Source organism: Diprion similis, chromosome 10, assembly GCF_021155765.1.
Source record: "Diprion similis isolate iyDipSimi1 chromosome 10, iyDipSimi1.1, whole genome shotgun sequence".
Classification (NCBI taxonomy): Eukaryota; Metazoa; Arthropoda; class Insecta; order Hymenoptera; family Diprionidae; genus Diprion; species Diprion similis.
In genome coordinates this window covers 12,888,437-12,911,797 of record NC_060114.1, presented here as the reverse complement: position 1 = coordinate 12,911,797, position 23,361 = coordinate 12,888,437, and the positions used below count along the sequence as shown (strand labels likewise).

The following is a 23,361-nucleotide window of genomic DNA, read 5'->3' as shown; positions in this document are numbered from 1 at the left end:
AGGTTCCGTTATACCTTCAGTGGTATTAAGCTATCCTAACCGAGAATGCAGTGCTATGGTATATTGATTAGCTAGTACGTCGAAGTACGTTCACCTTATATTCTACATCTCCATTGGTACGAAGAACAACATGTGAAAGACTTTCTTGGAAAATTTTTACTTTGTCTTTTTAATATTCTGAAGGACTTTTGATCGTGTTACGAGACCTGAATTCGGGCGTTGAAATGCTCGATCTTAATCTTGATTGAATTGATAACCAATCCTACACCGTTAGATTCGTCAAAATAAAGCGTTACTAACAATGATCATGGAACATCAATCTGCAAGTACTTCTTTCAAGAAGGATCGCAACTCTTCAGCATTAATTCGTTGCTAAAAAGGTCTATACGTGCGGGGATGAGATACGCGGCGTGGTGTGTCCGTGATCGCGAAATACGTGTAGAACACACGTGCAAACCCGTTAGATTGTTTTAATGGGTGCTGTAAATACGTGACCATGACGTTGCACCAGTGGTACAACATACCGAGAAGATTGCGCGGTTCCATGGTGGAATAGCCGCTGTAATACTTGGCGTTTTAACATGGATAAATATTTACACAGCGATGGAGCAGCCCGTTTTATTGCGTCTATCAATCACACCTTAGATATCGTACACAGGCAATAATTGTGTTGATGCAATAACAAACGGACCAGACACAATGACTCGAAATTTTCGAAGCAATGCTGGTTCACTTTGCTGCAGTCAACAATCTCGTTGCATTCGGGTGGACGAAAAATCTGTCGCGAACCAGCGATCGTTACTCTATGAGAAATCATTCGGCCGTTATACGCGGAATGCAAATGTCCGCACACTAGCGACTTCCAATGTACAAGGAGTTAGTTCTCCGGGGGTATTAAACGAGGCTCTGCCAGCTCTGCATAGACGCTTCATCTACCTTCTGCCAGGAAGGACGAGGAGGTGGACGTCGGGCCCGAAGCCGGGGCCCGGGACGGCACAGAGGCCGAGTCCAGGCACCCCGCTGGGAAACGCTGGATTCCAGTCCTCCAACTCCAGGCCACGGAGAGCTAACGAACGAACCAGCGGAAGAGGACTTGTCTTCTCTACTCGTGGCTCATCGCTCCACACGCCTGCATCCGCGATACATTCATACGCGCATCAGGCTTGCAAGTGTGAACGTGTGCACGTCCACTGGCTCATACAACCGCGTCTCTCTTTCACGTGTTCAATCTTCTCTCTGCATGCAGGCCATTTATGTGTGCGCAGGCTTAGATTTACTACAGTTATACAGTGTGACCAACAGTCGGGGCTTCGGACTGACGTCAGTTCACATCAATTTATGGAGAATGAGAATTGATCACTCCGCGAGACTCGGACAATCCCCCTTCTCAACTATTATTGTTAGACTCTAAGCTGCGTCGATAAGTCAGGAATATCTTCATATTCCTGTCTGTTAAGGGTATCCGGCGCGGTAACAAAGCTCGGACCACGTTCTCACGTCGATCATTCTAACTTCCGGTCGATTTCGCAACACCGATATCGTTTACGTTGATAACATTTTCGGAGACTGTCGTCAAAGCATGTTTGCTTTTTGAACGGTACTTTACTCGGCATCTGTATGATCTTAACTAGGTACCGTCACGCTTGAACAGCGCACGTGATTGCAGGCTACGTGTAACATCGGAACGAGGCTGAACCCGTCTTGGAATTAGTTATCCGATTCTCAAGCCCCATTCCTGATTATACACACGAGTTATAATACTTCGGACGAAAATACAGGTACAATTGCAAATTGCGGTACCAGGCATTGGTACGACAGTTTCGTTTTGTCTTTTTCCCCGATCAAAGACGAGCTTGAATTCGCGTTATGCAGATTCCTGGCACCGTTACGCAGGCGATCGCCAGCCTTGGAACTTGTACCTCGTATACAGCCAGGTGACAAAAAGTTACCGAATCATCGCAACACAAATCTCTCGGGGGTTTTTCTGAATCGCAGTTATTGAATCCGGTGTCACAATCCTTCGATCCACGGTAACGCAACGGATGCTTTGGCCAAATGTCGTTCAATCAGGTTAAAAATCGATTCTTGACGGGTTTGCCGATCGCTGATGTCAAGTTTGACGTCAACTTTTGGATTTTTGACTTTCGATGATTTGAGTGGCGGCAATACTCGTAACTCAACGGATAGAGGAACAGAGTCATTTGGGGGATATTGGAGGGACTCGCGACCCTCGTGGAGGCGGCTCGACGTTCCTGAGGCCACATGGGGCTCGGAAACGACGCCGAGGATGCTACAGGTAACACGTGACGGTGAAGGCGAGGCGAGGCAAGACGAGGCGAGACGAGGCCGCGACTGAGTCCTCTGGACATAGATTGATGGTCGGGTATAGAGCCGAAAGATGCTAGCTATCGCTTTCGGAGGCCGCGACGCATGCATGCATATGTAGGAGAGAAGCTCGTCTCCTACACAATAAAGACTCGCGGTGCGGCGAGGAGTTGCCGTCGAGGACCCCCAGCATCAACGCGCTCACGCATCACTCAAAATAATTACAAACACTGAAAATAACGATTAATCTTGCAACGCCGTATCCTACGTATCGTTATGGCTGCGGTCTATAGGTCTCCACTCCGTGTCCAATAATAAACGTATTACGACACACGTGATTGAGGGGATCCCGTAGCGCGATATTCAAAATGCTAATTCTCCATTGCCTTTTTTCTTCATTCGAACTTCTAATTTTCCTTCTTCTTTATTTTCTCTTTCATCGCCCCGCTGATTGAGACAACCTAGGTACTCCTAGATTCACTGGATAGAAGAAACCATCCGGCACCTCGCCTGACAACAATTTCCTATTTTATTTATACGAATCATATCTTGTGGAAGAGAAGGAGAGGAGAACACATCGGTGCTTTGTTTACTTTCTCTCCGGTTCTTTGATCTTCGCGTAGTCCGATGGTTAATCAATTCTGTTGCGGAATCCCCGTGCGAAGCTGTTAAATTCCCGTCTTCTGTATATATTGAAATTGTGTCCAAAGACGGTAGTTTGGATTATGCTAATCACCGATAACTGTTTATAGGCAAAGATGTACGCTATCTGATCCGGGATGTTTTGCATGTACAAGGTGAGTTTGAGAGAGAAAGAAAATCAACGGACAGAGAGATTATAAGATGAATATCGTTTCCTTAGTTCTCGGTCCTAACTTTATATGCGCGAGGCAAGAAGCTTAGCGCGTTGAAAGGTGCGAATAGACATTTCTTTCGTTAGTTCCGTATTCATCCTATACGATGTATACATGCGTGAAAAAAGAAAGAAAAAAGAAAAAAAAATTACCAACAGATATGAAAAAGAGTTAATCTTTAATTTGACTTACTGGTTCCTCGACTTAGGTACACGGAACGTTTAATTGGCCTCGTACGGTTTTAGTTGTCCGATCTTTACTAGTCAGATTCGCACCTAATATTATACCGTCTGTACGTATATATATATGCATGTACTGGGTATTTATTAGGCATATCTTTAGATCGTTATAAAATCTCGACACGCGTCGGTTTTCCATACTAATTTGCCTTGCCCAAGGCGGAATTCAGATATCTAATCACCGCTTTTGCGATCAATTATTTTATTTGTACTACATTCGGTGAGCACGTGCGGTAAGGCCAGGACAGCGTCAGGATCCGAGGCAATTAACCTTTGACGAAAGAAAATTACAGTGTGATGGTGTAATTAATTGTTGTTGGATTTCACAATTGAAGATAAATTGTATCTGTTAAGGTTTTCTGCCTTGGAAATATTTCAAAAGTTGGCTAAAAAAAAAAATTTTACGATAAGTTAGTTTTTTTTTCTTCTTTTGTTCAAGTTTTTAACGTATCCGGTAATTGTAAAACGTGATGAAACGGTGCATTGATTTATTGCTATGATGTTTCCGAAGCAAGATATTATCATTCACATCGAGTGAAAGAGTGAATAAATTTGGAAAGAAAATAAAATAAGGAATTGTATCGGTTTCGACGATTTTAGATTTTACGAAGTTGAAAGTTTTCAACTCAAAATGTCTCTAGTGAATTAAAATGCAATAATCAGATATGGTATTAAAGCAAATAATTTCAAAAACATCGTCATCGTCGCCTTATATTACAAAATCCTAATTTTTTTAATTCTCAGTTAAATATTTTGAAAAAAAATAACGTGTCGTTGACTATTGACGACGTGATGTCGAGATTGGAAAATTTGAATTCAGTAGACACAGTCAGAGCAGCACGTGGGCCGGTAACTATTGCTTAAATATAGGGACGTGTATATCAATTACGATAACATTTCAATATATCGGACTATAGTAACTCAGGAACGGTACCCACGACTCTATGGCGGTATTCCGTTCTTTCTTTTTCTTTCTTTCTCTTTCTCTCTCTCTCTCCCTTCTAGTCGCGATACAGGCTCTTCACCGGCAGAGAAACCGGATCGTTACCAAGACCCGGGCGATTTCCACTCGCGGATCACCCTGTAGATTCATGTTTACCCATATCTCTTTGAGGAAGATACATAAAGAGAGACAGAGAGCATATATATTTTCTTCGCGGTGCATGTTGAGAGAAGTGTTCGTTCCATCCACCTACAATTTCTCCGATGTGAACGACCCACATAACTAGCAGGTCAATAGGCCATTGCTTACAAACACGTGCATCTGCCTTCTTATATTCTTCATCTTTATTACTCTACTGTAATAAAAAATAACAAAAAATAACAAAAAAACTAGCATACTTCAATATTTCTATTTCGCGCGTAAAATCGCGCAACTGCGGGGAAGCTGGGAAGTCGATATTAATATCCCTTTTATAAATTTTGATTTTGCATTGTTGATTACCGCGATCCGATTTCGTGAATAAAATAAAATTTAACCGTTTAAATCGTGTATGAACGTGGGCCAGCCCTCACACTGCACGTTCTAAGTTCACAGAGCAAAAAAGTATTGATAACAAATTCGAATTTCGAACTACAACTATTACAAAATCGAACTACTACATTACATGAAAATATAAAGATTTTTTTTAAATTTTGAACCACTATAATGGATCCACCGTTACAAATTTTGGAATTCTAATTTTGGATTCGTTATCGGTGACCGAAAAAATTTCCGCCTACTAATTTCCACCGAAGTTTGAATACTTTTACAATTTTTTTTCTACCATATTGGATTCGCTATTTTGGATTTTGTAAATCTGACCACAGATTTGTGATCAGACCCAACAAACCTTCTCGTATCAGTTTTCATCAAAATCGAAATGTGTTTATTTTTTTTCAACATATTGAAAACGCAAAAAGTTAAAGTTTGCAGATCCGACTTTGGATTCGTGATTAGTGACCCCAAAAATCCCACGATACCAATTTTCATTCGAATCCGTTCATCCCCTCTCAAGATATCATTTTAATATTATTTTGTGGAAACTTGTTATTTATACAATTCAAAAAGCACCAAACCGATCAGAGCTAAAATCTAATCAGTTCTAAGTTTGAAAAAGCCACGTCGATTAGGACTAAAATTTTCTCGAGATATCGTTGGACAAAAAAAAATTGATCACACTCACACAGTGTGCATCCGAAAATGGTTGGAGGTCATTTCCTGGATCTTGAAAGATCGAGGTCTATTGAAAACAAAAATTTTCATTTTCGGGTTGATAGCAATAACTTCTTTTCTTCTCCTATGGAAAAGCTAGAAAATGATAAACTTTTACAACAAAGCATAATATCACTATCAACAATGAGATCCATATTGCTCAACTGGTTAATCCAAATCACACTTGAGTCAGATTTAATGACGTTTGAAGTTGAGCTAAGATTAAAAAAACGAAGTCAGCCGAATCAAATTTTCTCGGTCTCACCGTATGATTATTCTGTGAAATTACTCCACCGTTTACGGAACAGCACACGAGTCTCGCGATTATAGCCGCATGCACGCGTGATCACACTGGACTTGCGAATTTTATTCACTTCGATATAATATCGGGCTTACACACATATGTACCTATACCTACATCTATAGATTATAGCAATTAGCGGTTTAGTCCTGGAAACTTTTCTGCAGGACTATTAATACAATATGGCGTGTATATAAGTCGTTCTTGCTGTTGTATATTATCTATAGTTATGATTCGATGTAACGAATATCGTGGTTGAATTATTATTATTATTATTATTATTATTACTATCATTATTGTTATTATTACGCTTTTAACTATCCGCGCGTGTTTGTGTGTGTGAGAGAGTGCGCGGGATGGGGGGGAATTGAGAAATTTCAACGCGAGATTATTATTATCCTGTACCAGGATATATGCACTGATATATATCGCCACGCGATAAAGAGAGAGAAAGAAATGGATAGATATAGAGAAAGAAGGGCGGGGAAGGGAGGGAGGGAGGCTGTCGGAGTGAGAAAGAGAATTATTACTGCAACCAGTCGCGTCTCGTCCCGGCATCATTAGCGTCTTTTGATCTCTCGGGACCCAAGGTAGGCGTTTATTTATCGGCGGTACTGCACCGGCTATCCCGTTGGGCCCCCTCTCGTTGATCCAGATATATACATATATATATATATATATATATACACATATATTTATGTATAATAAGAAAATAAAACGCGGGCACAGCTATTTATTGACCGCAATTATCAAATAAATTGTAACAACGGACGATTAAGCCGATCCAATACGCCCGCTTTGACCATAGGTATTCGGCAGGATCGTTCTTATTCTTATGCTCGCGTATCTATACACGTCTTTTATGTTCCCTCGAACGTAGCACGTGGTCTTTGACAGGCGCCAGGTCCGAACAAACCCACACAAGAATCCAATTACGAAATAGGCTACCCGATTCGGGTCAGTATTTATACCTAACATTGAGTCACGAGCGGATTTTTTTTTTCATCAAATTTTCGTTTTGTTTGTTCTTCTTTTCTTTTTTTTTTTTTTTTTTTTTAAAACCAAATTTCGACACAATTTTTATCTGACGATGTTAGGAAAAAATATAATTTTTGATCGCATTTTTTATACACTTGTAAAGTTAACTTTGATATCCTGGTCAAGTTGACTTGCGTTTGGTTAGGTTATGGCATATATATATATATATATATATGCTGGAGAAGGATCTCGTATGAATAAGTATTTTCGTTTATATTACGAGAAATAATATAAAACGTAGACTCGTTTCCGCAGCCTTGACACCGAGCTTATTCTCACGATCTTTCAATGATGAAGATGCATAGCTTCCCAATATTTTTTTTTTTCCACCCCATGATTTATTGCCTTATTTGATACTGGCGATGATGGCAATTATTTAATCAACTCTATTAGCGCGGCTAGTCGATTTTAAACTCTTACAACAGCCGATTATCATCGACGTTTTTGTTATGGTTATTGGTGTTTTTTTCTTTGTTTTCGAAAATCCGTTCGTTGTATAAATACGTGTATGTATAACAATATCGTTGATGGAAGTAAAAATTGAAGAGAGTGAGAGAGAGAGAGAGAGAGAAACGTTGTTCGTGCAGTATGAGGAATAAATAAATAAAAATAGCAGAGAAAAATAATATGGCGGTGTTTTAGCTCGTTAGCGAAAATTAACGTCTTGCGAAAAGAAGACCGCCGCGACTCGTCTTACCATAATATACAAATATGTCACCGCTGCCGGCTGTTTGGCGAAGCTGATTAGCGTAATTGAGAATTGAAAAATGAGAGGTACCATTTGTCAGGCGGATCTTGGGCCTGTGTAACACTCGCCGGTTGAAATAAGTATAATTATATCTCCACGTATACGATATACGATATATACGGGAGTATAGGGTTTATCTCATACCTAATAAGAGACGAAAGCAAGAGGAAGAGAATAATAATCGGAGAATGATGAAGTGGAATGAGAAAAAAATTAACGACAAATCACGCGTCACACATTGTTACGGGTAACGAGGAAAATCAATTTCGACGTTTTTTCTGATACGATCAATTTTCAAGAGATTAAAAAAAAAAAAAAAGACAGAGAGGAAAAAAAATGTTACGCAGATAAAAATTGTCGCGATATTTCAGCGCAGTTACGAACAGCCGCGGTGCTGACAGACATCGCGATCAGTAAAAAGATTTCAAGATGTTTCCCGTCCTGGTATATAAAAGCGTGCGTATGACGTAATTCGACGTACAAAACTCCGGGGCCCGAAACGACGTAGGTACATCCACGTACCGAGAAAACCAGCATACGGTTCTATTCTCAGGGCCGCGAAGCCGCCGTGGATAAGCCGGAAGATTTTAGAGACCGATATATGACGTAGGTACACTTTGGCGCAGTCATTCTGAGGACGGCTAATTTTTTCGGCGTCGCCGTTACGTTGGCAATGCATGGAGAATCAGACCGCAGCGCCACCGCCGGCCGCGAAACGTAACGTAACATGTGACCGTTGAATTTAACCTAAAAATACAAACAAACGACGGTCGAATTTCAACAAAAGAAAGGTGGTGGCGCTGCGGACTGATTTTTTATGCGTTACCAACGTAATTGATTCGGTGAAAAATGATATTTTCTTACAATCTTTGTGGCAAAGTGGACGTTTATTACGGTCTGTGCACGCGTTATGTGCAACCGCACGAGACACGATCATTCGGGGTACTTTCACACGGCGTGTAAAACCTGCAACTCCGGTTGCATTGAAAAAAAAAAAAAAAAAAAAAAAAAAAGGCTGATTAAGCTATTATCCAGAACGCAAAGTAGGTCCATCCCCACTTTAGGCTCGGTTCATTTCTTCCTCGACGACTTCCCTTGCTCCCTTGGCTTCAAGATCGTTTCGTTTTCTTACACGAAGCCTATATTTACCGATTTTCGTTCGCGGATACCGATGCAACAGTTTCTTCCTGGAAATTAATAGCCAGGAATCGATGGAGATACTCGCGTCTGACGGCGAATAATCTTCTTTAAACGCAACACGCTTTTACCGCCGACTGTTGCACGATCTCAAATAACAATAACCATTCAAAAGATCATTTATAACCGTATGTACCACCTCGGAAACCTGAATTCAAACCGTCTATAAAGAATTATTATTAACGAATTTAAACATGGTGAAAAAATCGAGTTACCGGAGTTCCGTGACGTCGTTGATTCTTTATGGACTCGGCTCACTCAGTGACGCAATTCACGTATATTATTATGATCAGAGACGGGATAAACTTCAGACTGTTAGGTATACCAGTGTTAGAATGCAATGGTTGTGTTAACCATGATCCAACGATCGCCTCGAGGGTCAAAACTGAGTCAGTATTGCGGTTACCGAATAATAGCAAGTCACTTTTTAGTCTCGGTTATTCTTGTGTTCTCAAACATCAGTCAAGTCACATGCAAACTTTGTGCAGTTTCATCGTCTCAAACTACAATCGAACAATCGTACCGTCTGTGCTCCAACGATATGGATAACTCGACAGATTTTCACCTCGGAGAACGTTGAGTCAAGAATTCGAACGATCGGGTAAAGAAACGTGCCCAAGTACTTCTCACGTGTATCCTAGAAGTAAACTCGGAGATTCATGAATTATTCTCGGGGTTTTGTCCGTCCCTAACATCGCATCGTGACGTAATCAAACCGCCCGGTGCAACCTAACCTCCGACAGCTACCCAGCTACTTCGGTGTGCAGCGACTGAGACGATGACCAGAATGCCCCGCGGGCCAAACGCTTCCGTTACCGTAATCGTCATCATTTTTCTTGCCAACCGTAAACAAGACGCCGTACGATGATCTCTGTTGGTTTACACTGAACCTTTATGGTTCACGCAAATTTCAACAAAAACTACGGTTGTTGTGGCCACCAACGTGTGGTCGACTACCGTTCTATCGAGAATTGTACGTATAGATACTGACCATTTTATTGCTGCGCAAATACTATGGGCTGTATAATTACTTGGACGATCGTACTTCTTAACATTTATATTGGATCCGTAGAACGGGCTCTCAAAAGTCCCGCTTGGTACTGATTCCGTTTTTACCATTGTCCGTTTCAATTACCATATGGCAAACAACGCCGTTCTTCACATAGGTGGAAGACCCTATTTTGTTCTGTCAAGGCTATTCAAGGCTAATTGCAGACCGTGTAAAACCAAGTATTCCGACAGACATACATGGATGATATTGACTCAAATTTTATAACCCGATGAATGATCGTCGATAACGAATGAATTCATTTCAAATGTTATGCGATATTGTGAAGTTCGTTCATACGTAACTTCATACGAGAAAAACTACACCCGGGTCTTTGTGTGTGTGTGAGTGTGAAGTTGATTCAGTGTTTCTACCATCTGCGGAAGACTGAGCACAGATGCAATTAAGTCGTAATAAAAACCACGAAGGAGTGCCTTTACGACTATCTTGCATGTCTTTACGCTTTTTATTCGTTTTCTAATATGAACCAACTATTGTGCTGATAAAATATCCGCAACTTCACAAGTTTAATTTGTTCAATTTAGTCCGGAGTCCGGGATTCTTAAAATAATTCTTATAGTCCTTTGGGAAGAGAAGATGCGATGCAGGTTCAGTGGTCACATTTCGTAGATTCTATTATACGTTCATCGAACCAAACATGGTTATATTACCTTTATCCAACTTTGAGTCGGATTTTGTAAAAACACAAGCGTCATGCTATAAGAATTTCAGTAATACGCGTTGCTCTCATTCCGTTCATGCGTCGTTACGTCATAACCTTAACAAGAAACATTCAATCTTTCAGGTCCAAGGTCTGCCTGCAAAATTTTGAGCAGTAATTGTTTCCAACAGATATGAGTACCTAATAACCATCCATCAGAGAAAAAAAACAAGATACCTGATCAGATTAAACGCCTTGTCTTAAAGTCCCAGACTTGTTGGTCATATTATCTACACTCATGACGGTTCGCGATACTGTCAAACAGTTACTATATCTACCTAGACGAAAAACCATTGACAAAATACTTCGGTACATGCAGAGTTGAACATTTACGTAGGTACTCGTAATACCACGGAAGTCCAGTTCTGCTCTTTCCTAATGAAACTTTTCGACACTGCGCAAATGGTTCATATCCATGTCCAAGAGAAACCGATCTTAGCTCTTGGCGATCACTGTAGTCCTGGTTTTCCCTCCATTTCTTCTGACAGGAACTGAAAATCCTTGAAAGATGACTTAGAGGGTGTCACCGGGAACCACGGGACGGTTCGTCAAAGAGCTTGAAGATCTCGGAGATCAACGTTACATGCAGAGTCGATATCTCGACCGTGGATGCTCCTTGGCAGGAGGAGGAGGAGGAGGAGGAGGAGGAGGAGGAGGAGGAGGAGGAGGAGGAGGAGAACGTCGGGGAAAGAGAGAGGTCGGGCGAGAGGTTACAAGGTCACACGCGTCCAAGCCATGGCAGCCCAGGGCCCGGACCGACTTGGCTGGGCCCGGGCCCGGGCCGTCCGCCCGAGGTTCCCACGGTGTTGTTCGCCGGCAGTGGGGCCCGAGTTGTGCTTCTTTTCTGCCCGGTCTCTGGGGAGTCCGAGAGTAGCATTAAGGCGGAGGTTTCTGGGGGAGGCGGAGGAGGAGGCGGAGGAGGCGGGAGGCAAGAGTTGGCTACAATCATACACTCGATGTTATTAATATCTGCTTTCCTTCTTTGCCACACTCATTTCAGCCTCGCGGGTTCCCAAAGCGCTCGGTTCCTCGTCCTCGTCCTCGTCCTCGTCCTCGTCCCGCCCTTCACCTCACTTATTATCTTTACTCCGGTATTCTAATAGGTATATGAAAAATACACGACGCCACGCTGCTTCACATGCACGCTACTCTGATACACCCTTCATTCGGAATAATTATTATCCTCTACGTTTTTAACTTACGAATATCCGTTCGGTCAAATATCATTTTTCATTTAATGTTTCGTTACAAATTATGCCTGCGAATATTCTCCGATTTATATGGAGAAAATATGACACAAGTTACTTTTTATATATGGATAATTTTTCGAACTGTATTTTACGGCAATTGAGATATCAATATATTTTTTAAGAATGCCAGACGTTTTTTTTTTTTTTTTCTAATCAGGTATAAGAACTTGATATCAACGTTTCACAATTTTTTATGAAAAATATAAGAAATTCAAAAAAGTTCAATCGTTGTACAAATAATCATCAATTTATCATCACCAGTTGTATGATTTACTTTTTTGAAACAGGAACTCGGCACATCCGTTTGATTTACGATTCATTATACAGAAATTTTTCGAAGTAGACTTTTTTTCCCAGTTCAAAAATCCTTGCCATTAGAAAAATGATTATTCGATACTAGGCAAATAAATCATTCGAGGTAAAAAAAAAACGTCTGTTTTCAAGATTGTGTAACGCGTGTAAAAATTTTCAGGCCTAAAAGAAATAAAAAAAGAAAGTTAGTCGATGTAATTTTTTTTTTTGCAACAATTCTACGTACCAAGTGTTTTTAGACGGTACTTTTAATTCGATTAGGACACGTAATACTAAATCATTTCTCCGGTTTATTTGCTCGTTGTTCACTTTCACCTGAATCGAATCTTTTCCCTTTCGCACGCGTGCGATCTCTGTAGAGGTAGATCATGATGTATACGGTATGGATCTTGATCCCGATTGCTAAGAAATCGGCTGCAAATGGTCCGATCGCTATTGTTATTGTTGACAATATTTTGCTGTTCTTGTTGCTTTTGTGTAATTATTAACGTCGTTTTTCTTCCATTTCTTTCTGCATCTTATAACCAACGAGCAATGGTTATACCTACGTGGCTTGTGCCGCGTGATGCAGATCTTTGACCCGATAATACCGCATTGCTTTCTTCTTGGGAGGTTATACAAGTAGTATTATCAACGTAAGATCAGACTATAAATTAGTCGAGCTTCTCGCGTACGCAGGCGGATCCTGCGCCCAGATTATCCCATCACCTCTAGACTCGAAACGCCGCATCCGAGGGGGACACGCTTAATTTAAACCGCGAAAAATTAACTTCATAGACTGAATGTAAAGCATCGCGTTTATGTATATAAATTGTATAATATATAAAGGACCATGCAGGCGTCGTAAGGGATTATCTTTTTTTTTTATCTTTGTCGTGATTGCTCTTTTTTTTTTTTTTCCTTATTTCTTTCAACATATGTTTATAATTTTCGCGTGAAAATAAACATCCGAGATTTGTTATCTTTGATTTCTCAAAATTACAAATGCAAAGGAAAAGAATTTTTTACTCCCCCCCCCCCCCCCCGAATTCTTCTTTTTCGTCGAATCGTACTTTGCAAAACTGTCGAGATATCTGTGGAAAAAAAAAAAATAAATAAAAAAAAAAAATAATTCCGTCCAACATCTTCCTCGGTAGGATTAAAAATTTTCAGATCAGTAACGGAGAGATAAAATTGAAGTTTCAGTTCGTTTGCAAAGTTAAAAGGAAAGGAAAAAAAAAAAAATAATTCAAGGTCAGGAAAAAAATTTAAAACAAATTTTAGTTTCTCACTAAACTTGACGTTATCGACCAATTCATCTGCACAATTGATAAGTCCCTTGTATAATCCGAAATCAAGACCGAAGTTTTTTGATTAAGACGTCAAAAAAAAAAAAAAAAAAAAAAAAAAAAAACTAAATAAATTTGGAAATTTTTTTTTAAATAACGGCACTTCCTTGGGATAAATTTCTACGCACATCTTTCAGCTTTTTTGCCGTTCCATCTAAGATAAGAGGAGTAGGAGTAGGAACAGGAGAAGGAGGAGGAGGAGGAGGAGGAGGAGGAGGAGGTGGGTTGAGATATAATCCTGTAACTTGGCAAAGTGCAGCAAGCTGCTAACCGGTAGGTATAAGACATGGGTACCTACAGCTACAGATTGGAATGGATTCGAGGAGGCAGTAATTGCACTGGGTTCGATGCAAATAGCACCCACCTGCGTCCCACGAGCTCGAAGACCGGACACCGTATCGAGCTGCCGCTCGTTTTTCCATCGTCTAACTGTATACCTCTACTGCCTACTTATACACACTGTTTGTTTATAATACCGACAGAGCAAACTTACTTAAGAAAAGCTAGAATTCTGTCCTTCGCCCTCTTCGATCTGGCTAATTTTTGGTCCCCGTGTTATCCACCCAGATAGTAGTCAAAAGTCAAAATATTATGTCTCGCCGAAGAAATTTATTGCCCGAGCCGGAGCCATTATTCTTTTTTTTTTTTTTGTTTTGTTCTTTTCTTTTCACATTTTTCTACTCAAACTTGGGTATTTTTGATTACGCAGAAGTTTTTTTTTTTTTTTTTTTTTTTTTTTTTTTATAATAAGGGGCGGGAAATTGATTTTTTAGTGTAAAATTGACCGTGGAACAAGAATGCATTGCCATGCACAGACTTGACTTGCGACAAATTTTTTTTTTTCCCCATTTCTTCAGGATTTGCGACTTTTTTTCTGTTAATTTTAAGTGTTTTTTTTTTTTTTTTTTTGTTTTTTGCCAATATTCCTGGATGTATTTTTCGTAGGTCAGATCTGTGACGATATTTTTCTTCCCTGGTCAGTTTTGCAATGGAAAACCGATTTTCAGCCATTTGGGACAAAAAAAAAAACAACTTATTTATAATAAAAAAATTTATTTACCGTATACATATAATTGAAAAGTTATGTCAAGAATATTCAATTTTATTATCATCAACGAACATTACGAAGTACAGGTATTCTATAAAGAGACAGAGAAAAAAAAAAAAAAAAGAAAAAAGGAAAGATAGAAAAATGAAAAATTGAGAACAATAAAAAAAATTTGCATTGCTAATTATAACACGGATGAAAAAAAGAGCGAATTAAACAAAAAAAAGGTGATCGTCAGGTTTCAGCTTCATTTTCAAAATCAACGTGTATAGAACGTACGGACGAGATAAAATAATAATCATGATGAAAGTTGTTTCAATTAATAGATACACGTGAAATTTTGTCACGCTGTAGGATGAAAAAAAATAAACACGCGCACACTGTAGGTACTCGGCTGATCTCGCTGTAATGGCGCAATAAATTGCACGAGTATATATATATATATACGTAGACCTTTACTTAGAACGTGTAAATAATTTCTTGAATATGTTGAAATTATGCCTGCTGATGTATACCTAAATAGGTACACGACACTTTTACTCGCGGTGTCTTCTTCACGCGTGTTTCAAACATTTCAAACATTTTTCATACGGGAGGAATCGGCAAGAGATTCGAGTTGAGACACGGAATGCTGTAAACTGCACTGCGGATAGCTTAAGCTATCGGTAAACAAATTATATATGTATGGATTATTCCGCGCCAAATCGCGCAGGGTTCAACCTTCGACCTCTTGGATTTGATTATTGATTATTACTTATAATTTTTTTTTCGAATTTTTTTTTCTGTAAGAAGTTTTAAAACGAGTAGCTTTGAAAATTTTGGCACCTGATACAAGATTTTGGAGAATTTTTTCAGATTTTCCTAAAACCGCATTTTCCGAACTGGTTTTGCGATTTTTTATAAATTTTACCAGTAGCTGAAGAAAGCTTGAAAATATTTCCGACACTTTTTTCGATTGGTAAGAACATAATACTAAAAAATGATCAAAATCGAAGGGAGTGAGGTACATGAGCTGCTGATTTGACACGGATTGCCCTCTATATATATAGAGCATTCCTCGCCAAATATACCGACATACCGATCCATATATAATACGAGGTACATGATATCCAGCTACGTATATACAGTTCGAATTAAATACGTGTATGGAACCGGAATAACGTTTATATTTGTGAACTTGTGTTTGTCGAGGTGAAGCGGGCAGGTAAGAAGGGGGCCTGAATTACACGGTCTTAATAATTGTGCGGACCGCGAGATATCAGGCCGGTCGTGTAGCTCTTGAACTTTCACATTCTGACTACGCGAGTGCCGAGTAGTAACGTGGGTAGCTTTTCTGACTGGTTCATTCCTTCCTAGATGCAGATATCGCTAGACGAGGCAGGGACTAGACACGCTGGGGAGGGGGGCTCAATCCTTTTTTTACCATTACAGCTGATTCGCTAAACGTGCCATGGTGACAGAAAACAAGGTGGGTGGTCACAAATTTTTGGGAAAAAAATTCCTTGACTTTTCCCTGACATTTTCCCAAAACTTAAATCGTTCAGCTTGCTAACTCTGTATTCTATTCGGGAAATTTGGTGAGTGATTTCATTCTCTTCTCATGGAGAGAAGAGAGAGAACAGATTTTACTCAAAATTACAGAAAAAGAGGGACGCATCAGGTTTTATCATGAAATATACTTTATAAAATGCAGAATTTAGTTGAGTCAAATTTGCTGCATTTACAATGAAAAAAAAAAAAAAAAAAAAACAAACAAACATATATACATATGCATATAGTTGATGTAGAAATTTTTTAACAAATATCTTGATACGTCCCAATTTTCCTGCGATTTTGATTAAAATCTGCTCTTTTTTTCTTCTCTCCGGCACTCCACTAGTTTTTTGTCCCTTCCTTTTGTTATTTAATATTGAGGGTTGAACGGGATCTAGGAGTTAGATATTATCGGAAAAATTCTTTCAACTTACGCATGTGAATAATATACCTACATGTAATACTAAGGCATGTGTTGACTTGAAGTTACGCGCAACGTCGACGCAATTATAACGGCATGCGGTTGCATACACATGCACGTGTGGGTCATTTGATAATGACTTTCTGAATGCAGCCCTTGCGACAACTAAATTACGGTTATTTACCTCTCGTGTGTGTATTTATACCATATATATATATATGTGTGTATGTATATAAATGCAGGTACATGATGAATGTCTACATATGTATTATTATATATACCGTGTCTACATTTGTTTGTTCGACGTATACGAATCTGGTTCGTATTAATTATGGCTATATTCGAACAACAAAGAAGTTTATGCATGCACACACAATATATGTGTATATATGTATATGTAATACGAAAAAGCCCCGGCAGGCAAATTAGGAATTTGTGTTTGATTGAAAACAGCTTCTGTAGCAACTAAAGGATCAAGATTATTATTAAGGATCGAAGATACGTTCTTCGGACCGTTTTATGATTGAACTTCAAACTCCTTTGAAAATAATTCTGATGTTCTTTATTTATTTTATTATAATCAAACTGATAATACGTCTGATTCATCTGAAGATGATATTGATCCTTCTGATGAACCACTTCCTGAAGAAAAAGAAAAAAAATCTTGTTTTATCATATATAGGTACATATAGGGTTAAGGATTCGATTTTTGACCCTTCGACCACGTGGCCATTTTAATTTTTGCCGATCTCAATCCCTAACCTGATAAACTTTTGTGCCTACGACAAATTACAATAACAACAATAATCAAAAGGAAAACAAAATCTACCCTTACTGTAGATTTATAAACAAAGAGACTTGCATAGTGGCAGAAATCACAAAGACATACGTTGCTAACCAGACGTGATCAGCGAAAACAGGATCAAGGAATTCGAGTCTTGTTTCGAAGGGTATCTTCGACCTGCGAGGTTGGCGATGGGTCGACGATGGATAAATCCCAACCCACGGCCACGTAATGCCGAGCACAAGTTATCGGTAATGATTAATTGTCATACAACTCGGAAGAGCGGAGGTTGAATTGCTCGGGGTAATACCTCGTGGTACCAACCTGGTCCCGCCTCCTAATGTCTTTAAATACTTTGGACCGCGTGCGCGCGGCGAGACCGCTAATTGATTAAAGTCACGATCCTGACCCTCGTCGTCGTAATATCGGCAATCTCCTAGCCTGGACGGTATCTCGATTCCCGTACACCATACACCATGCACCGCGTGGTCCCTCGATCCATTTTCCCTTTCGTCTTTTCCTCGTTTTACTCCGTTTCTTCGGCTCCTCTTCGTCCTCTCCGTCCACCCCCACTTATGTCGTTTCCTCTTATCCTCCCGCGCGTCTCGACGATCATCATCGCGCTCGAAACAATGTCTAATTTTAGGTAATCCGGCTAATAGGCGATCGGCGGTACTCGGTAATGGGGCTAAATGAAACCTCTTTCATGGGCGAACTCTTGACCAACAGGTAGGTGGGCGCACGGTACTTAGCCCTCCACTTCACCCATACAAGTCTCGGATTCTTTAGGGTTGGATTGCGATACGTGTAGATAGAGGACCGTGGAAATCACCTGCGAGTCTCTATCAATTTATATTATATTTAATACCGCTTCCGCGGTGAGGATCGAGGCTTTTATCGACTGTAGGTACATGGAAACCTGTAATTATCGATATTGCATCATCTGTAACCTCTGAAGCTTGGCATTCGACATTTTTGCCCTTTGACGATTAACTTATCTTGAATGGAAAGAGGGAGAAGACTTGAGGCAATTATCTGATTAATTGGAAAACTTATCGACGGTCGATGAAAGAAGTAATAAATAACTATTTTACGGCACGGGGGCATTGGAAAATCTACTTTTTGTGGCAGTTTTCGTTCCGTAAAGTGACGCTTTATACGGCAGCGAACAAAGTTGCGGAATAAAGTCTTTATTCCACAGTTTTGATGCGCAGTTCGAAGTGAGCATCCCAAACTGCCGAATAAAGTAGCTTCGTCGAACAGATCGCGACATAACCTCACTCTTCGTTTTGCTTTTCAATGCCCATACCGTAAAAAATATTGCACGTGGCATGCCCGTAAACCGTTTTTTGACTCGGATAATTTCAGTACAAGCTTCCGGCTCGCCTTCAGCTCGTCCTGAAATCTTTATCCTTGCCAAAAAAACAGGCGGTTTAAAGGCATGCCACATAAATAGCTATTATAAGATTGTAGAAGGTTCTTTACACGTAATAATAATAAATCCCATTCCGTTATGGAATTTTAAATATCACATATTTATTGCTTACTTCCATTTCCCCCAAAGAACAAAAGAAATTAGTTCAGTCTCCCCGGAATGACATCCCGGTTTCTATTCTTCCCTTAAACTCGGCGTCGCGGATGAAACTGAGGAGAAAAGACCGCGCGTCCTGGCTTACCGGGCCTCTGGGCCTTCTGGCCTTCTGGCCTCGGGGCGTCGGGGCGTCGGGGCCCACGGGCCCACGGAAGGAAGGGGCCTCGGGTAAGGTCATGCACCTCGGTGACCTCGGACCACCGTCTCCCCCCATCTGCCACCCCACGGCGATCTTCGCGTTCGCGGAGGCCTCACGTGCCCTGAGGAGGAGCCGCATCGGCACCACCGTTTCAAATTATTATCAAAAGCCAGAATACTCCGCATATAATGGACGGATGTTGCTTTGACAACGAGCGAGCAACGCGACACAACGTCTGTGGGAACCTCCGTGGCTGACGCGAGCTCTTATTAACATTTTCTTTTATGTTTCCTTTTCATCAGATTCTATTCGCATTCGCGTTACGCGTATAAATCTGATGAAATTCTAATCGCATGGATTTGTCAGGTACCTACTTGGCCAGGCTCGATTCTACGCTCGTTTGTAAGCCTCTTACAAATTCGGTACACACTGTGAGGACGATACCAGGATAGATCCTGATTTATTAACTATAATGTGGGTATTGAGGTTTTCTCCACCTTACAAAACTTTTGTCAATTCTAAATCGAGAAATGGACAGTTTGGACCACTGAGAAGTTCTGGCTATGCGTGAGACTTCCAAGTCCAAGTGAAGGACGATCGGATACTCTGACAAAGTGATCTGGACTTTTTTCACGCATCGGTGAAAAAGAATAGGAATAATTTTTCGAAACTGCGCATGGAGTCACCATGTTTAACTTAGAAGTGAAATTGAATAGAATTTCTTCGATATAAAAAAAATGATCCATCAGTTTTCATTTCACTGTTATTTTGATTATCGATCTAAAGGTTTCGGTTTCGGTTACAGTTGATTTGACGGTTTCAAATTGTATTTCTCTTTGAACTTACTGACGATTGAGTTAAATCTATTATATCACATAATTATTTGACATTAGCGTTTCCGTCACGCCTCGGATGTTGCATAAAATTTAAACAAAACGTCTCGGTTTCGGGTTCACTTTCACTCTCATTAAAAATTTAGCCACGCACGTAAGGTAGGTACTCGAATTTGATGATACAACTGGTTTTTCTTATCTATTACCGACATCCCGATTGTCCCGAAAGAGAGAGAGAACAAAGAAATACAAAAAAAATGAACGATCGCAAAATAAACCCGTCGAATATGTCTAACGATGATGATCCACCCGACCTAACTTTGAAAATAAAAAACGAAAAGCCACGCAGGTTCATCGCGGCGAGTCGTCGAAAACCGCAGGATCATAAGACGCGGTCACTTCCGTCCTGATTTGGAAACCAAGCTCAAGGAGTAGGATGCAGGAAGTGGCGGGACGGGACATTTACTTCCGCTATTTTCTACAAGGGATGCGTTATGCGTTGTCGCTGCAGCAGGATGCGCCTTATAATCTTGCGGTTAACCCGAGGAGCGAGCGGGGTCTTCGGCGGGCAACGAGAATCGGGAACAGCGCCCCTCGCTCAGCTTAATGTAACAAGGTCAGATCTTATCGAACCGTGAAGAATCGAGCGAGGAATAAGGCGAACCGCGTGCAGCGGAGGATCTGGAGGGCATGCGTGGCTGAGTAGTTCGACTCCGAGAGGTATGAGGATGGCGTGAGAACTTTTCCTGCACCTTTCCACACACTGAACACTCTCCGCCTTCGCCTCCGCCGCCGCCGTATCGCCTTCTTCCTCTTCCTACCTCCCAATTAAATGTTTATACTCGGTGCCGTTCGCAGCAGCAGATGAGATACGCTATTCACCGTGGTTCGGCGCAGCGCACCGTGCAGGTATGTCAGTGCGCGTGCGCGCGCGCCTCTCTACCTCGCTACGTGATCCGTGGATGACGCTGCGCAGTGCGCGCTGCGCGATAGGTACACACATGTGCCGATCAGCGCGCGGCGTTGTGCCTAGTAGTGCAGCTACTTTCTCCAAAAAAGTTTCGCTCTCGCGCTGAACTGCTGGACTTGAGTAAGATGTGTACCTACCAACGGCGCGAAAATACCCTAGATCGGTGGTGATTTATTGTTGTGACGTTGAATCTCCGTGGGAAAAAAAATGAGCGGGATTTTAAATAACTCAGACCACAACTATACACGATGGCATTACCGAGCAGGGTCGTGTTCGATAAAAAAATAATTCCCCAACAATCTAGGGATTTTTTTTAGACAGTTGGTACATATCTCACTTGAAGGATTTAACTTCGGAAAAAGGGGCGTGTCGTAGGAGTTCTAGGTACACCATGTATACTCACATCACGCTTTATACGCTCGTTGCGTCTATAGGGCCCGTTGCGTGATGCGGTCAACGCGCTAATTCCATCTGCGGAGCCTCAAATACGGCCCATAATATATTATAACTTCGGGAATATGCGCTGCCGGTGCCGCGGACCTTTTATTGTTAGCTCCAATTTGTTTTTTTCTTTTCCTCCCACTACGTTGTAACCGCTGCTGTTTCACTGATCGCTCTTTCGTTACTGTTCTTGTTTAATATACATACATTTGCTATTTGTGCCATTTTTTCTATATAAATATAAATGATTTTTCGCGAATAAAATTCTTTTTTTTTTTCTTCATTTTTTATGTACTCTCGATATTAATCGTTCTCAGATTTTAGAATAGACCATTTTCTTAAATGCACATTTAAGGTGTTTCTTTTTTTTTAAATCTTTTTTTCTCTATCCGAAAGCGCGACGGGGGAAAAGTATGCGAATCAAGTCAAAAATAGTATTAGGGGGAAATTCTTTTTATTCTTATTTGTTGCTTAGGAATCGGAGAATTTTTGCTAATTATCATTAAATGAATGAAAACAGAAAGATCTCGTTTGAATAACCACAATCATGTTCTATTCTTAATTGCTACATTTTTACTTGCGAACTTTCCCCCTCTGCTCCCTTCCACATCCTTTCTTTTCGAAAAAAAAAACAAAACAAAGAAAAAAAAAAAATTAGAAAAATTAAGAGTGAAAAAAGGCAATTTTTTTTAGCGTTAAAACCACTGCTTTCTAAATATGGGACACGTAATTGTTATTTGAGTGGGAGCACTCAGTGATCTTCGTATCGCAGTGGATTCTAGGCCGCGTTCCTTTATTTTTTATTTTTTATTTTTGTTTTCTTGCAAAGCGTCCATCACGAAGCGAATTTTTCGACGATGAATAGAGCTGTTTGCAGTTAAAAATTCCCACGCGGTTTGCAGCCAGTATTTTAGAACCGCGACTGTAATGTACTACCTCATTCTTTATTTTTATTTATTTTCTTTTTTTTTTCTACCTCTTACGTTTACTTTTTCCTCTTTTATTCTATACGTAACTGCAGGACTTTAAACGTAATTGCCAAATACAAATTCCATTTGCGTGACGATTTTTTTTCTATACTTTGGCACGTATACGCGGATGCAAGGGAAAATCTATCGGGTATATGTAATATGTATAATTAAAGTTAGTATAATTAATAAGTGTGAAGAAAGGTCAGTACAATGCATACCTTCCCGCCGCATGCCCATCTTCAGGCACTTCTTGAGTCGACAGAACTGGCACTGGTTACGGTGGTGTTGGTCTATGGGGCAGTTGCGAGCCCCCCGACAAGAGTAGGTCAAATTTCTCCTGACGCTCCTCTTGAAGAAGCTCTTGCATCCTGCAACCGAAAAATCGTCATCAGTTTCAGTTCCTGCTCGGCTGCGCTTTGTTTGTTTGTTTTTTTTTTCTTCTTAAATTAACCGCCACCACGCCTCTCAGATCGTTTTTCGGTATTTATTTATTAATCCTTGGAAGGTTTTCGTCAAAGTTATTATACCCAGGTCTCAACGACCAAATCTACACGATTCTTCTTGGTAATCCTTCCTTCCAACGAAGAAACGTAGGACTTGGATGCATGCATGGACATTACGAGAGAGAGGGATAAAATTGTAGTAAAAATCGGTATAAAACAATAACCGTGAAGGTGTTGTGATTTACGTCCGGTTTAACGCGTGGAGAACGCGATCCTCCGTGTCAGATGTCTCTGGATGCGCATTCCGGACGTGATTCACACCGGCGTACGTGTAAGGCGTCCGCACCGTACGCGCGCACCGGTTCTCTATCTCTCTCTCTCTCCTTCTCTCTTGCGGTGGGCATACGGAGAGAGCCGTAAATAAAAAGTTTCTTGCGCGGGGAATGAAGAAATCGGGTAAAAGACCGCCGCCGTCTGCGGTATAACCTCCGGGTACGAGGGATATACCTACGTGCAGACATGCGGAGAGGGCGGTGGTGGCAGGGGGGGGGGGAGGGGTGTTGCATGCGCGGGGAATCGGTCCTAGCAAAAAACTGACACACACATACACACACACACATACACGTGGGTTA

General features: G+C 40.7%; 1 protein-coding gene and 1 long non-coding RNA gene across 4 annotated transcripts in view; one reads left to right on the top strand and one right to left on the bottom strand.

The window, feature by feature from the left end:
• Positions 1-23,361, top strand: part of LOC124411075 — a 169,323-nt gene that overhangs the window by 66,853 nt on the left and 79,109 nt on the right. The gene's annotated exons all lie outside the window — the stretch shown is intronic.
• The window catches only part of LOC124411071 (steroid receptor seven-up, isoforms B/C), a 121,012-nt gene that overhangs the window by 48,439 nt on the left and 49,212 nt on the right, over positions 1-23,361 (bottom strand). For 2 of the 3 annotated variants that reach the window (XM_046889936.1, XM_046889938.1), the window contains exon 4: positions 22,496-22,654. In XM_046889936.1, coding sequence (XP_046745892.1) covers positions 22,496-22,654 — 159 coding nt within the window. The remainder of the gene's footprint in view (positions 1-22,495; positions 22,655-23,361) is intronic. The other variant, XM_046889937.1, reaches the window with a different exon arrangement.